At 32.8% G+C, this 17,668-nt stretch overlaps 2 protein-coding genes across 2 annotated transcripts in view; one reads left to right on the top strand and one right to left on the bottom strand.

Moving 5' to 3' along the window:
* Window positions 1–2,401: 2,401 nt before the first annotated feature.
* Window positions 2,402–7,596, top strand: LOC120351991. Its single transcript, XM_039431363.1, has 6 exons — window positions 2,402–2,777; window positions 4,200–4,508; window positions 5,069–5,279; window positions 5,553–5,652; window positions 5,806–5,907; window positions 7,396–7,596. Exons 1-6 carry the CDS (start codon window positions 2,402–2,404, stop codon window positions 7,594–7,596), a joined length of 1,299 nt encoding a protein of 432 aa, XP_039287297.1.
* A 1,898-nt stretch (window positions 7,597–9,494) lies between these two features.
* The window catches only part of LOC111059136 (protein scabrous-like), a 93,885-nt gene continuing 85,711 nt past the window's right edge, over window positions 9,495–17,668 (bottom strand). The window contains exons 6-8 of the mRNA XM_039430231.1: window positions 17,027–17,159; window positions 15,361–15,549; window positions 9,495–13,514 (exon numbers count right to left, since the gene is read on the bottom strand). Coding sequence (XP_039286165.1) covers window positions 13,087–13,514; window positions 15,361–15,549; window positions 17,027–17,159 — 750 coding nt within the window. The 3' untranslated portion in view covers window positions 9,495–13,086. The remainder of the gene's footprint in view (window positions 13,515–15,360; window positions 15,550–17,026; window positions 17,160–17,668) is intronic.

The following is a 17,668-nucleotide window of genomic DNA, read 5'->3' on the forward strand; positions in this document are numbered from 1 at the left end:
GAAAAAAATAATGCTATGTAGGATATAGCTTTTATAATTTGTCAATTTAACTGGTATCGATTTTACCAGTAGTAAAGTAGATATTAGAAGAAATAAGATATTTGATATTTATTCAATAAATTTCTACATAGCCAGTAATAAGAGAGTGAGCAAGATATTCATATATTTTTGGTGGATGATTCCCACATAAGCATTTGCTAGTGCGTGTTTATGAGATAAGCGTGGATGAGATGATCTCAAGTTATCAAGCTCAGAGATAATCTTTAAGTTCAGGCCCATGTTTATTTGTATGTTCATGTTGAATAGAATCAGAGAGTAACGGTGTGTACACACAGAGAGCTGTTAGGCGTCCAAGGTCTAGCAGTCTTAAAAGAATATAAATATTATATCTCTAACTTTAAAATCAAAAATAACTTTATTTCAAAGTGAATAGTGTAAATTTAAAGTATTGTGCTCACTATAACCTTAGTGTCTGGTTTCCCATTAGGGAACTTTGGCCTATATACGGCGAGGTGGAACTACCCTTGGGTCTCCCCACCATTGAAAGCCATTCGCTAATAATAATAATAATAATAATGATAATAATAATCCTTTCCTTCCTTCCTTTTTCCTTCGTCCTGGTACCCCCAGAAGAAGGGAGTATATTATAGAAAATATAACAAACAAAAATGAAAAATACACTTATGAAAAGAAATCCTACAAACAAAACAAATGAAGAATAAAAAAAAAAAGCAAGAATGACAAAAGATAAGAAGATTTCCTTTCAGTAGAACATTTCAAATATTATAAACCAGACGAATTATAAATTCTCCAAAACCTTCTAAAGAAGGTTTGACTGGAGGAGTCAAGTTTTACATTATATTAAAAAAAAAACATAGAAATAGTACATTGGTACATTGATACAATCAATCAGTGATCCCAAAATAATAATTTACAATTTAAATCATATCAAAAGAGAAATAGTTGTCAATCTTGGGTAGAAAAAAAAAATTAATTGATACATTGATAATAATTCATTTAATTGTATTGTGTAGCAATAAAATAATAAAAAAATGGGATTTCAGTTGTTGGTTATCACAAACAATAATACACAAGAAAAAATATATAAAAAAAGAAAGAATTTATGAAGATCATTCAAATTCACTCAAATTATTTAACAGAAAGTGTTTCATCTTATTCTTAACAATTGAAATTCTATCCAGACCAATTAAATCATCTGGCAACTCATTGAAAATAGTTGGTACAACATAGCTAAGTTCACATTTACCATGATAATTATTGTATTTGGGCACAATAAACCTCTTATAAGCAGCACCTTGTCTTCGCTCATGCAAAATTCTACTTGACATTTTATAGTTATTAGAAAAATAATTATTTAATAAGATATCATATCTGAAGAGCTCGTTTACAGGAAGAATGCTATATTTTTTAAACAAATTTGGCTTAGGGTAACTCTCTTGTTTTGAATGAACTATTTTCAGCAAGGAATTTTGTAATCTCTTAACTCTATCAATTTCATAGCCACTTGCATTACCCCAAACATTGACACCGTATCTTACTACGGATTCAGCTAGGGCTTTATAAACAACTATCAATGTCTTCTTTGAGACAGATCGCTGTAAGTTATATAAACCAAATAGACATGAGCGAAGACGCTGACATACACTATCAATGTGAGGACCCCACTTTAAACAATCATCAATGAAAATACCAAGATACTTTTGAATTGTAACTTGTTTGACCTTTTCATTGCAAGTACAAGGAGTTCCAAAGTTATTCTCATGTAGACAATTTAAGGAATGCATAGTAATATTAGTGGACTTTGAGGTTTGACGTGGCGGTCTCATATGCATATATGTGGTTTTTTTAAAATTCAAAGTCAAGCCATTATCATGGATCCATCTTTGCATTCTATCAAAGTCTCTTTGTAGCAATATTCTTGCTTCATCAAAACTTGTGTGGCTGGCTACCATAACTGTGTCATCAGCATACTGAAATATTTTAGTTTCCTTTGAAACACCAACCATTGTGATTACTGACACCAGATAAAGCAATGATGATAATAATAATAATAATAATAATAATAATAATAATAATAATAATAATAATCCCTAACTGGAATTCAAACCGCTCTGACCACTGACCGCTCTCTGTGTGCACACACCCCAAGCCAGAGTATAGCCTCATCATCTGCTTGTTGCAGATTTTTCTACAGTAACTGTATAAAGTTGCTGTTTACATATAGTAACTGTAGATTTCCTAGGATTCATTCAAAATTCTATCAATAGAATAGAGTAGTTTTTATTAATCAACAAATATACATTCATGGATCTCTTCAAGTGAATATAAGATATAATAAAACAATCATCAGATAACATGAATGACGTAATCATGATAGATGATGACGTATTTGCAGATTTTGGATTTGAAGAGAATGGAGATTTTGAATTCGGTGAGACGCACCCTGACCCTGGCAGGTCACAGACCGGATGGCTCGGTCGCCTTGCGCACTCACCTCTTCACAACATTCCTCGTCTGCTACGCCATGGACCTGATCTACAGCATGTTCCTCGAAAGCACAGGCGACATCAAGAAGATACTTGTCGTCAAAGAGCTGACCAGCATCGTCATGGCTCTTGTTCTCATTCCTGGGTCTCCTGGAGTCTACAAACTGTGCCAAGTTGTCGAGGCTCAAATGCGTCGCAACATTTTGCAGCCGATAGTTCCCGAAGTGGCGCAAATCAGAAGTCAGCTTGATCTCGAGCATAATAAGACAGGTATGTTGAAGGGTCTTCAATACATTTGAATGGAATCTCATACCAAATGAGTAAACATATTTATTTCTTTGTAGCCTCGATTAATATATCTGATCCACTGGCAACTTCTTGTTTTGGGGGATTTCTATCACTTGGGGTAGTGACACTTCCAGGATGTGTATGATCACTGACGGGAGACGTGTATAGGAAGGATGATGATGGAGAGAGATGTGTGAAACTTCAACTTCAGATGGATTAAGAACCACTGAGAAGCTTCTATTACTTATATCATAAGAAGAGTCTTCAATACTGTTTGATTGAGATTCATGCCAAATTAGTAAAAATGTTTATTTTTTCATAGTCTCGATTAATACGAATGATTATGACCATGATGAAGAGAGAGGTGTGAAACTTCAACTTCAGATGGGTGACGAACCACTGAGAAGCTCATATTACTTATATCATAAGAATAAATAATATTTCTTTCTAAATTAGGGAAAGGAACAGTTTTGGGCTTTAAGCCTGTTGTTCCTTTCCCGATCATTCATAGTTGAGAATGATATTGTATGTATAAAGCTGCGTACAGATATACGCGCCTCCAACCCGCTCTGCGCACGCTCCTCCCTCGTTCCGCCCTCGCACTGCACTCGCACCGATCATGAACATTATGGGAGATGCTAGCTCTTCTCGCGTTCAACTCTTGCTCCCCGGTCGATCATCAATCGCTCTGCTGGAGTGACGTTCGGTTGCGGAGCAGAGCGAAAGTCTGTACGCACCTTAAGGAATAAAGTATGTAGCCCTTTTCTAAATGTTCCCCTATAAGTTAACTCAATTTACACATTTGTACATCTTGAAATAAAGCTGATTTGAATTTAATATTGAGATTTTAGCGCTATGTGGGAGAAGGCACAAGATTAATAAAATGTACAAATGAATCTATATTCAAGAATATAGAACAGGAAAATAGAGGAACTAATGTAATTTTTGCTTTAGAACATGCTAAATTTGCAGCTACATGACCATGTCATGATTTGATTTCCAGTAAGATCTGTTGATATTCCATAACAAATACAACTTCACGTGACTTTTATTCTAAAGTTGATTTTCAAAATTTATTTCAAAGCTTACTGAGTCACTCTATTCAAAGAGAGGCTGTATTAAAAGAAAGTCCGGAAATAAGTTGGGAGAGTGAAGTAAGAGACGATCTCCAAAAAATGTGATGTAGAGGTGGAGACGAATGACAGAGGACCGAGGAGAGTGGAGAGCTTTAGTGGAGGCAGCCAAAGCTCATATTGGGATGTAGTGCTCAAAGAAATAAATTGAGTCTATCAAGCTATTCATTTGAAATAATTATCCTTATCCTATTAAAAATAATTCATTTTTATCCATAATATGCTATTATATAGACTCTCATTTGAAGATAAACTTTTAAACTTTTCACAGGTAAAAAGATATACAAGACGTTGGTTTTGATCATAATAGTTTATGTGTCAGTTCCTGTCTTGCAGTCAGTATTTATCATAGCAATTCATAAGATTCCGATACTCTCTAAATTCAAAATGATGATAATCAGAAATCACAATAACGAGACCATCATGAAAACACTGGATGTCGAAGAAGATCTCCCTCTAGTTTTCCATTTCTACTATCCTCCTGGATTAGCAACGTTATGGTTCTACTTTATATTGTCGTCGTGTCATGCAATGTGGTGCATATGGATTTGTTTGTACTTGTACAGCATCTTCAATTCAGGTAAGATGAGTTTAAGTAAATTATTGTATATTGAACTCTGCACATTGATAAACTGGGCTAATTTGTTGTACTAATAATTCAGAGCGATTTGTTTTTCTAGAGCGATTACAAAGATAAGATGCATAATATGTTATGTATCATTCTCTTGTCAGAGGAAAATTGGAATTGAAGTAAAATTGTGAACATTATCAAATTTTCCATAATTTATTGAAGTAACATACAATTAGAACGGTACATTACAAGAATATGTACCACAATTTAATGACATTTTCTTCAGAAAATTTTCATTTTTTTCAATATTATTGGATAGTGAGAATAATGTTATTATGACCATCGATTTTTTTTGGAAGGGTTGAAATGAGGCAACGTTAGACTGTCTAATAACTTTGGAAATGATGTGTTATTCATAACTTTCCTTCAAGTATTAGTTTCAATCAAACACAATGAGTAAATAATTCTATAGAAATTCCAACAAAAATACATTTTAAATCACATAAGATATTCTGGTTTCTGATAATAGATACGATAATGATATCCATAATAATCTCTCTATTTTACAGCTATGATGTCCATAAAAAACACCATATCTGAGATGAAAGCTTTGGGGGTTGCATTTGAAAGGATAGATGAGATAACTGGCCAAAAAATAGATAAAGAAAAATTTGTAGAAAATATCAACTATCCAGTTGATAATATTAACAACCAAGCAAATAAGATACTGCTCAAAGATTACTTCAGACTCATTGTAATACAACATCAGCTAGTTTGCAGGTAATATATTATACTAATTTTCTATTAATATTTTTGTTGAAATAATTTCGTTGCTAAAGTTTCAATTATATCTAACAGAGTTGTGATTTCAATGAGGGAGTAACACTGTACAAATATCTCACAGGTAAAATTAATTCCTATTCTTGTAACTGAAGAGCATTTTTTTAAATAATGTTATCATTAATTTGGAAAAAAGTATCTGGGCTCTTGGAGGGTTTTCTGTGACATTTTTTGTATTCAAGATATGATCAATCATTTATGAATATTTTTCAGGGATTTGAGATCCATAGACCAAGGTTTGAAAACTGTTATTGTGGCCTTGGATGTTGCATTTGGTCTGCACATGTGTCTAGCTATCTACTGCATAATAAAGGTAAAATTTTGAAATATGATTCTTAAGATCAGAAATATTTAGGCCTATTTATAATAAACATTTTCCAAGAGACTTTCATTGTTTTAATTTTAGTCATTGGATGAGAGTATCGTAATCAAAGTTGTAACATGTCAACGTTTATTCTGATTACAGATGGAAAGCTTCTCTTTGAAAATTGATTACACCGTATTATTGTTCTGGCTGATGACTATAGTATACAATTATTCAGCTATTGGCCAACAAATCACTAATGAGGTAATAAATTATAGGAATCCCCAAGTTCTGTGTGGAAGAGCTTGTACTTAATCCTTAGAAATCTCAGTTCTAAACATTTCACTGAATTAACTACCGTAAAACGGGTTGAATAGGGACGCAGGGGTGAATAGGGACAAAAACTGAGAGAATTGAAAATTTTTCAATAACTTTTTCTTATTTAATTTTTATAGCTCTACCTAATTTATTCTGATAGAGGGGATTTTTCTGTACACATTAATATAAAGATCATCTATTCAACTTGATTTCTATGCTGTCGGCAGCTGTGCTTCTTGTTGTTTCTTTGAACAGATAGAAACGTAACCTGAAAAGTTTTGTCTGGACATTTGAACTGTTTGTAGTCACAAGCTTGAAGTATTTTTCTATGAATTCGTCTAATGATTCTAATAAGTAATAACACATTGAATATGTAAGCTTTAACTGGAATTTAATTTATTATAGATTTTTTTTAATCTTGACCATTTGGATGTTGAGGTGGGGTGAATAGGGACACTGCCTAAAACTGGTGTTTGCTGGTTTTATTGAAGTTTAAAGACTTATCTTGAAGTAGTCAACGGAGGAGGAGAAGGAAATTGGGTGCGAATTAAATTTATTCCAATAAATTTAACAAATTAAATTAAACAATTCTATTATTATGACACAGGGGTGAAAGTATTTATTGGGAAAGTTGAAGAAAAAGTTTCAGGTGATGAGTTCATGAGATCACTCCTTCGACAAAACTTCAAATGTATTTTCTTAGTTTATTTTTATTGAATATATATTTAAAAATATTTTATTATATTTCTAATAAGGTCCTTTGTGTCCCTATCCACACCATAATAGGTCTGAAAAAAACGTGCATGCTATACACACTTGCGTCCCCATTGACTCCACCATTGGGGTGAATAGGGACAGAAATAAAAAAAAATAATAATGAAAAAGAGGGTGGATGCAAAAATAAATGTTTAGTCCAAGAGATACCCATACCAAGAGTGAAAGCCATAAGTGGATCACGCACAGAATAAAATAATTTTTGTGTAAGTTATGAGAAAAAAGTGTGAAAAACTGTTCACCCCATTCTACGGTATCATTGAAAAAATGTTTACATGTCAAATCTTTCAAGTCAGTACCTAGATTATTTAGAACAGTATATAATAGAGTTCAGTTATCTGTTCTCATACCATCATAATAAATTGGAAAATTGATCATTTCTATTAATTAATCTAATAATGCATTTGGTAAGCTGTGAAAAATATTAATTTCATGAATAAGGTTTCAAGTTAGACATTAAAAATTGTTCTCAGCCAAATTATGGCATCGTCTCTCACATGAATCAATTTCTGAATTGATTCACCCTCCAAGGGAGACTACTCTTCTATGAATACAATTTGGGTACAATTCTATAAATTATCACTCGTAAAGTCCTTGTATATGTCACACATCCATATCTCTGTTATGTAGTAGCCTTAGCTATCAATTTATTATTTATAGGGAGATGCCCTAACGATGAAAATCTACGACTCTGCATGGATAGATAAACCACAAAGTATCAAGAAATCTCTACTTCTAGTTTTAACAAGAGCCACTCGAAGAATGGAGTTGAAACCGTACGGTATCTATGTGCTCAATCTGACAAGTTTCAAAAATGTAAGTTGGTTCATTTTTCACCCAAAATTTATTTATAAGTTATAATGACACTCCCAGAAGCCAGAATATAAGAAGTTCTCCACTCTTTATAACTATTATACAGTGATTTCATACAATCTTGTGAGCATTATTGATTTAAGGCTGTGCAAAGGCTAAAAATAAACTTTCTACTGGTGATATTTTTCAAAGTTTTTTGATTTGTATATCATCAAGCTATCAAAATGAAAAAGTTTTCTCGGGAAAACATTTTTTCCTATCATTACTTTTTGAGATATGAGCGCCTGAAGATTATAGTTTTGGGACAGAACATTTCAAATTCAGTAGAAGATAAATCCATGAGATTCAGAGGATGAATTCTTCATGGTATAGTTAATTAAATAAAACAATTTTTCTTAGAAAACATCAATGTTTGAGAAAGTTATTCAATTTACCAAAAATAACTCAACTAAAAGTTATTTTTAGTCATTTTTAGTAAATTGAATAACTTTCTCAAAAGTTGATATTTTCAGAAAATTTTTGTTTTATTCAATCAACAATATCATAAAGAATTTATCCTCTAAATCTTATAGATTTATCTCTTACCGAATTTGAAATTTTCTGTCAAAACTGACAAATCAAAAAACTTTTAAAATATCACCAGTAGAAAGTTTATTTTTAGCCATTGCACAGCCTTAATTCATTATAAAATAGTCCCAATTACAGAATAAGAAATAGGTACTATTATACTCAAAACTGTATACTCCAATATATCCACTGTATATCCACAATACTCCACTGCATATTCCAAATAGTGTGGAAGCATAACTATTATAAATATAGTTAATAACCTTATAATGTTGTCTCCAAAGCCTAACTGATATAACAGTGAGTTCACTGTACAAATAAAAGTGGATATTATTCAGAAATACGTAGTAGCCCTAATATACTTCATTTTATTCTCCATTCCAAAATAATTTTTGGTTAGTTATGTTAGTTTTTCCAGTAATGCCATTGTGTGTTGTTTCTTATTGTTTTGATAACTGCTAACTTATCATTAATATTCAAGTCCCAAAATCATACACAACACTACGGTATCTGTTGTTTAAGAATTGTTTAACTAATTGTTTTGTATATTTTGCTCGTACAGGTGATGAATGCAACTTACTCCTTGTTCAACCTGTTGAAAAAGATCGCTTGATTGGTTATGATCATCACACAAGGAAGCTATAATAGGCTACTAGATTCCTTGATTAGCACCAAAGAAAATACTTAGTGGAGAATAGTTGTAAAGCGAGTGACTAATGAAGAAAAACTATCAGTATCTTGAAGTTTTCACAGAAGCAGAGTAGTTATTAGTGAATCAAGCACTAAACAATAACACAAACGTGTGTTGATTGTGGATATAGATGTAGAAAAACGACATAACTCACTGACACAGTACCGGTGTAGTGTAGGTGTAGTACGTAATAGTTATATTAATATTCTCACTGAGCATGTTATGAATTTGAAGTTGTTCTAATTTGAAGAATGATCGAATTCAATTAAGCTTACAAATAAAGAAAGAGATCAATTTGAACTTAGTTCTTTGGCTTTATTCATTGTGTAAGAAGTGTTCATAATATATTATTACCAGACTTAGTAATTTTTAAAGTAAAAAAACAGTTACTTTTAATTAAAAGTATCTGCCACTTCTCTTCAAAACCTGTTATTCACTCAATTTTGGGTAAAGTTCGCTCACAATTAGTTTTATTTTCTTACTTGGAAACTTGAACGATAAGCCTTCTTTTTTTCATGTCAAATAGCGAATATTGGATGCATATAATTTGCGTTAATCATCATTGGAGAAGTACCGTATCCGAATTCTTGTTCTGAATAAGAATTAAATCAATTCTTGAGGATTAAACAAGGGTTGTGTACAGTGTAGGTATATTATCCACCATCATGGAAAAAATGAAAACAAAGACAAGATTTAATCAACGTATTTAATACAAATTCAACTTTGCAATTACAATATTCAATACATATTGAAACAAAAAGTCGATTTAGTTTCTTCATTTTATTATTTTTCATTCATTCATTCATTTTTTGGAAAGTAATTTATGCTATCATATTTGAAAAGTCTCATTCATCTGTCTAATTCTCCCAATGTTAAATTTAGCTTAACTTAAAAGTAATCTCAACTCTTTCTCTAGGTAAGTTATTACACATAACATATTTTTAAGTAAGTGAACATTATTCTTACATAGCCTTAAAAATCAGGAGATCTGGGGAGAAAGCTTGTTATATTATGAAATTTAAAAACAGTGAGAACGATATATCCGTGAGAACGGGAATAGACCTTTAAATGCAATAAATTATGTAAAACTCTATTTCTATAAAAATGGAAACAAGTTATATTTACTCATCATGTCTTCAGTCTTATTCATCTTCATCAGAACCATTTAATCAAACCTGATTGAGTTCATTTGATACATTTACATTGTAATCTGTAACTTTCCTTGAATCTTGGAAATATTTATCAGAACTGCAAAATGAGAAAATCTGTGTAACAATAAATATTATATCTCTCAAATGTTTCCATAAGTATGAAAAAAAAACTATTTGAAAAGTATGGTGCAGAATCGAAGAACATTTTCCACTTATAGCAATGACAGTCACTCTCTAGAATTAAAACTAGTTATATATCATATTTCAATTACAAGATCGTTTTTCTGAACACAATTTTCAATTAGACTACGCAAAATGTTTTCTATACTTCTATTAATATTGGGGTAACCAATGGCACACTAAGATTGTGTTACATCAAAAGTAAATTCACTTTACAAGATCATCTTCTTCTACGTTTCAATCTTGATGGGAGACACAATTTATTTTAAGATAAAAAGACCGTTGATAAAAAAGAGTAACGGTGTTCTTACAAAAATACAAAAAATTCGCTAATTCGAAAAAATCTAGTCTATAAAATAACAAAAGGTGAGAGCTATTCACATTGCAATAAATTATAGTACAGTGAGAAAGTATTCATTCTGATTTATATGTAATTCATTTATTACATGATATTTTTGAAGCATAAGATTAATTGTTGTATACTGTGATAAATCTCAACAGAAAAAAATCTCATCTACAGCATGAAAATTCATATCCTTATTAAATGATAACTAAAAGAGTGATTATGTGTTGATTCTACTGTAGTTTGCATAGTAAAATATAGTTTCTGGAAATAATACGTTAAAAAAATGTCATGGGCTAGCTCTTTACATAATATTACATCTAAATTAATAACAACGACTTGATATGACTACGTTTACTATGACTTGAAAATCATCTAGTCTAGAACGATTTTGCAGTTTTTTAAATAAATAATAATAAAATGACATTGTATCAATACGAAACTTATAAATAACTAAACTAATACAGCTTAATTACAACATTATATACAGTTTGACTAGTTTAATATATTGATTTTTGGCTCAAACAAACAGCACATCATAAACTCATGAGAATATGTTTCTAGTTTCTGATAGCAATATTTCTATATTAGATATTAATGGGAAGAACTCTAAGCGAATGAGAATAGTAATTCATTACAAAACTATCCAATCGTTTTAATTATGTTGAGAGTGATTTTGGAAGTTTTGCTTGATATTAAAATCAATAAGCTTTCAAGTGTATTCATCAAATAACTTCCAAACTTTGAAATTCAATTAAAGAAATTTTCAACTTATCAAGTAAAATTATTGAATTTTAGACATCCATTATCAAGCCTCAACTTACAATCTTGATATCATTAACTCTCATGATGATTGTTATCAAGTCACAGAAAAACAATTACAAGCAATGCTATTTTAAAGTGATAATACGTTTGTTTGTATTTACAGTGTGGTGATTGATTAATTATTATACACATATACTGGCAATAAGTCCTATAGCATTAATTTCATATGGAGTTGAAAGTATGGGTTAATTAAAAAAACCTAATTCAACTCAAGTATTGAGATAATTAGTCATGTTACAGAATTGGAAAGCAGAAATTTATGTATTTCATTGAATTTCTTGAATAATAAATTTAAGATTCTTTTTGGGAAAGGAGTGTTTTATGATATACGGTAAGTTACCATGATACAGAAGTCTTCCATGTTATAGAAGACCAGTTTATTCACAACACATTTCAACTCATACAAAATAAAAAAAATGAAATTCAACAAAACCTATAAACTACTATACAGGATAACTTAAAAACTTAATCATTTTACTTTTTGGCATTTCACATTTGAGGTTCGATTACGCTTTTAGAAATGTTCACTTGAATAATATAATTTGAACTTTGAAACTATTATTTTTGATATTATTCTCCAGTTGAAGAATTTGACTGTTTTGAAGTTGTTCTAGTAGATTTTGGAACTTTTTCTTACAGTATAGAGAGCCAAAAATGTAAATTAGTACAAGTATATGAACATTTGTTCAAGTGTAACCGTACCTCTATGGATAACTTTGAACACACAGGTCATTTCCTTCAACGAAAGAGAAACCCCTTGCTAGTTTATACCTGAACGTATTCACCAGGAATAATCTTGCACCTCATACTTTTCTAATATGGAGTCCAACAAGAAAATTAGCTTCAAACATATCCTGGGACACAAAATCGAACCCTCACAACTCTCCAACAATTTTCACATAATTATTTTGAACAATCCTAGTAACAGAACCAAATGTCTCCTAAAGCAATTCTTAAAATTTTCATATTAGTTCAGTTCAGGACACAATATTGAATTTTCTTCAATAATTTCATTTTTTTTCTCAAGATTCTAAGACATGAATTAATCCCATATCTTCTATATCCTGCATATCTATTAATCCCTATTCTGGATTATGTTTGCAAATATTTCATTTTCTATCAAAATAGCTCTCCAAAAATTTTCACATTTTCTTTACCAATCCGGAACATAAATTGATTCTTCGTCATTACTAAAACTTTTTCTGCTTTCTTTCATCTCAACGATTTGTGACACAAAATGGTACCTCCTTCAATAATTTTCACAGTACCTTATCAATCCGAGACATAAAAACAAGTCCCCCGTACTACAAAGCATTTACTCCCCCCATTTTTCTAAACACCCATCTTGGATACATCAAATAGTCAATCCTTTCCAATATTTTCCAATTCTTTTTCAACAATCTGAGACAAATACAATGAAAATTTTCACATTTTCTCAATTATTTCCTCACAAAACAAACCCTAAAAAATTGTCCTAAAAACAAATCGCTTCTAGAAAGCTTTGACATTTTCTCAACAGTTTGGGGCTTAAAACAAATCTTCAACAATCTGGGACACTTCATGATTTCCCTTTAAAAAAGTAAGGTACACATTGTTTGATAATTTGGACAGAAAAACGGATCCTACAAATCTCCCTAGAACATTCAAATCGCCACACTTTTTTCTACAAATACAGTTCTGTAATCTCCCTAGAACTCTCCACACTTTTCCTTACAGATAATTAAATCTCCCTAGAACTCTCCACACTTGCTGAATAGCTTGGGTCACGCTCCTGCCGCACTTCAAGTCCTGTCGGCCGGAGCGACCCTGCGACGGAGCTTCATCTCGGAGCGAGCGACGGCGATCCATTCATTGCGACTGCGGTCGAACCAGGTGAGACCCATGTTGTACTTGCCGTTGAGGTTGGCATGCTGACAGTGCGAAAACCACCAGCCGCCCTCGTAGTTAGCGGCGCAGTTGGTGTTGCTGACGTCATGATCCTTGTCAATGGTGCTGAACTGCATGTGGTTCTGGTACTCGAGCGCGTCGCTCGCGTTGCCATGGTAACCGCTCACGTGCAGACGGTAGCTGTCGTCGGATGACGTCACGCTGAACTCGTCGTACTCGGCGTGCCAGACTTTGCCGTAGATGTCGACCAGGTCGATGCGGAGTGTCGTGTCGTTGTCGCGTGTCAACTGGTGGATCGCCTCGTTGCCCATCCAGAATTCGCCTGCCAAAACGGAGAACGAACATTAATGAACGACGAAAATTATAAGATAGTTCATATAGTTAAATGACAATAGTTTGGAAGATGTGTAACTTTTTAGAATAACTCATATTGCTCCTGACGTGAAGCTTGTTGACTAGAATAAGGGACAGCCCATATTAGGCGTTTTTCAGGCGCTAACTCAATCAGCCAATCAGAGAGCTTCCTGCCCTGTCGACTCTACGAACGCTGTCTGAAAACACCTGAAAAACGCTCAATATGGTTTGGTCCTAAGAAGCATATCACCGTTAAATGATACTACTCCAGAAGATGGATAATTTTCGGTGACACTATAGATTCTATACTCTCTGATTGACAGTATTAAAAGTTGATTTTAAAAAATATTACTGGTGTAGTATCTCGGTGATAGTATAGTATTCAAAATAGTATCAACTCTAGAGCAATGAGTTTGGATAGAGGAGGAAACACTTTCTATGTTTGCTATTGGCAAGCATATTCATGTATAATTTTGTGTAATGTTAAACGCTAGTGAGGTGGTAGAAGTTTACCGCTCGGCTACCTCGACCTCATCACCATGTGGGCTTCCATAATAGAAATGAATTCGCGTTACATTGAGGTAACTTCATCTCGATTCATCTCGACTTAAACCTCTATCTTTTCCTGTCCCTCTACCTTCTCACTAAGCGATTACCCTAAAATACACTAGTATGCCTAGTATCCCTAAAATACTGAATGAAAAAGACTTTATTGAATGAATGAGTGGTTTTTTGACAATTTCTCAGTCTTTTTCATTCAATATGAATAATTACCACAATATCAACTTCTTAACTACACAAAAAGTCCCTAAAATACCCTAAAATATGCGATTACCCTAAGGTTGGTAGTAAGTTGAGGATGTTTTTCAAACAAGATTGAGGTGGTGCCATTCTATTATGTAGACAAGAAGTTGAGCATCTTTTTCAGGATAGAAAACCCAATTGCAAAAATTAGATAGGATACTGCTACCTCAGAGTTATCTCCAAATGTTATTTGAGCTCATATGGCTTCTGAAGTGAAGCTTGTTGACGTTGACTTTTTCGAATTATGAAACAATATCGGGGCACCGAGCTTCGCTTGTTATTTTTATTTATTGATGAACAGATCATAATTCTCTAAAATATGATCGTGTTTATATTTCACAGCTGGCTATTTATGTCATCTTATGAATTTCGGGGATGCGATATTTTGATTTTTCACATACTCCTCGCTCACTCACTTTTTTACTATCCACAGCTGTTTCAGCCAAGGATGAATTATCCTTTTAATGTCGTTCAGCGAGTTTTCCCAAGGATGAGACCTAGTGCAATCGAATTGTTATATCATAAACCTACTATGTTCCAAAATTCGTGAAAATCGTTAGAGCCGTTTTCGAGATCCGTTGAACAAAAATAACCAGCTATAAATATAAATAACCAGATATAATAATACAGAAATTGCTCGCTTAATATAATAGGATTAGTTAATTCCAATCTTAGTTCTTAATCATTCAAGCAGATCTCTTTGCTGAGGATGATGGATGATGCCCATATGAGTTTAAGGCTTGTGTGTGGGTAATGAGACGGATGGTTATGAGTGATGAGTGGGCCTTCAGCTTTAGGTGAGTTACGAACTACCGGAAAGCGATTTTCAAACTCATCATTTTATAGGATTTCAGCTCGTAACATACTTTCGTCACACTTACGACACGGGAATAGCAGGAGCATGATTCTGGGTGACCTCCTGTGAAGTCTTATCGTACCAAAATAATATAAATGAATCACATAAATAAACTGAATGAAGGAAATACAATATTAAGCTTGAATTAGCTTACCTTCGGCCGATCCGAACCCGAGGACATACTCGTTCCAGTTGCGGTTGAACTTCTGCGACCCGTCCTTGCGCCGTTGGATGACCGTCCAACCCCCCGCTCCCGTGTCCTGATCGCACCAAGTCAGTTGCGGCAGTGACTCACCCGGCGTGATTATGTATAGCCCGGATGGACCCCGCACCTCACTGCAGTCTGCAACAATAATTACAACTCATTCATTAAACATTCAAGAAACAAAGAAATTATTAGTTTTCGAAGAGTCATTTTCCATTACTTGATTATTCCATATTTCTCAATTTATTTTGGGTACCAGCTCATTCAATTGAAAAACTATTGGAATTCCATTCCTTTTACAACCAAGAGAATGGTTTCTTTCAAGAGATAGAGAAACAAATAAGTTATTAGTTTTCAAATATTCATCTCCCATTACTTGAGTTTTCAATATTTCTCAATTTGATAGAAGGGAGTTATCACTTCATTCAATTGACAAACCATTTCATTCATTTAAAATTCAAGAGAATGAGACATTCAAGGAATAGAGAAACAGAGAAATCACTAGTTTTCGAAGAATCATTATCTTCCATTACTTGATTATTCCATATTTTTCAATTAATTTAATTGTAAAACTTTTGAAACCATTCCACTCATCAAACATTCAAGAGAATGAGACATTCTCAATAGAGAAACAAAGAAATTACTAGTTTTCGAAGAGTCATCTTCCATTACCTAATTATCCCATATTTCTCAATTAATTGAATGATGGTAAAAGTTCGTTAAATATAAAAACTATTTGGTAACCCTATAGAAATCAATTAATTTTTAAGTTTATGGAGTACATGATGTAGCAATCAGTAAATGGTTCGCGATGAGAAAATCTACATGAAATTTCGTATTACAAATTTGTATTATTTATAGTTCACGTTCCTCTGAGAGTTGGTTTGAGTGAATTGGGATGAGAAAATTGAGAGAGTGGATATTGAAAGTTACCCTATCATGGGAAATTCATTAATATTGAAATAAATTATTTGTCAAATGTGTAGGTTTCATGTCAAAAACTGAAATTTCTAAGTACCTTTTCAGAAACAACCATGTACAGTATAATATTTTATGATTTAAAACTGTTTCATTTATTTTTCTCATTTTTATTTTTTGCTGAGGATGATGCCCACATAAGCTCCAGGCTTGTGCATGGTCAATGAAACTAATGACGATGAGAGATGAGTGGACCTACAGCTTTAGGTGGGTTCCGATCTTCCAAAACACCGGGAGGTTATTTTTAAACTCATCGATTTCATTTGGAGGATTTTATTTTGGAGGAGTTCGGCTCTCAGAATGGCCTTAAACAATAAGTAACTTGGTTTGAGGATTTGGAAAAAAACTTTGAAGCAGGAAAAGTTAACCCACTAAGAATTGAACTAGGACCACCTAATTGGTATTGAGATTGAATATACTAAGCGAGCATTACAAGGAAATAAAAATGAAGTCATAAGCATTCATCAATAATCTTATTCAAAGTAATTCCTATGCAACGTTAACAAGCATTTATCAATAATCTTATTCAACGTTTTCCTGCATTATTCCTGCACTAGACAACGTTAACTCTATTAAAGACACACGCATTTTTGCACTTTTTAGATAATATTGTTGCGAGTGAAAACAAGCCACTTACCGTTAGGCAGATTTTCGCGGATAGCATTATACTCGTTGATGATTCTGGTGAGATGTTGCATTGTGACTGGAAACGACACTCTAACGGTCACGTTATCGCTGCCGTTCATCTTATCGTTTGTTGCGAAACTGGTCTGTGGGAGGGATAAACAAAAATTGAAAATTAAATAGAGAAAGAAAAATTAAACATTATAGAACATCCATTGAGTGAGAGAAACAGTTGCGCTCAGTTGAGCTCTCAACAATAACTGTTTTTCAAAATAGAAGCAAGCATGCGCATCCTTATCTGATGCATAGCTATAATTAAAAATTAGTATTCCTGAATATTCAACGATTTTTTGCGTTTCTGGAGAGTATTATCTTCTGGGTGTCCTTTTCTTCCAAAAGCAAACAGCTTTAGCTGATAAATTATTTTCAGTTGGAATTTGAATAATTTGTATGAAATCTTGGAAATGGGAGAGGAATCTGCTATGGAAAATCTCTAGAATAATGGATTCCCACAAAGGGATCCTGAATGAAGACGATTATTTTTCGGACTGATAAAACTTTGTGAATGATTCAAAAGCATATTGGTAGCTCATCATGGGCCATGGAAATAGAATGTTCAATGACAAACTACTTTTGAAGAAATTTCTGAAACACC

Source organism: Nilaparvata lugens, chromosome 6 (assembly GCF_014356525.2).
Source record: "Nilaparvata lugens isolate BPH chromosome 6, ASM1435652v1, whole genome shotgun sequence".
Taxonomy (NCBI): domain Eukaryota; kingdom Metazoa; phylum Arthropoda; class Insecta; order Hemiptera; family Delphacidae; genus Nilaparvata; species Nilaparvata lugens.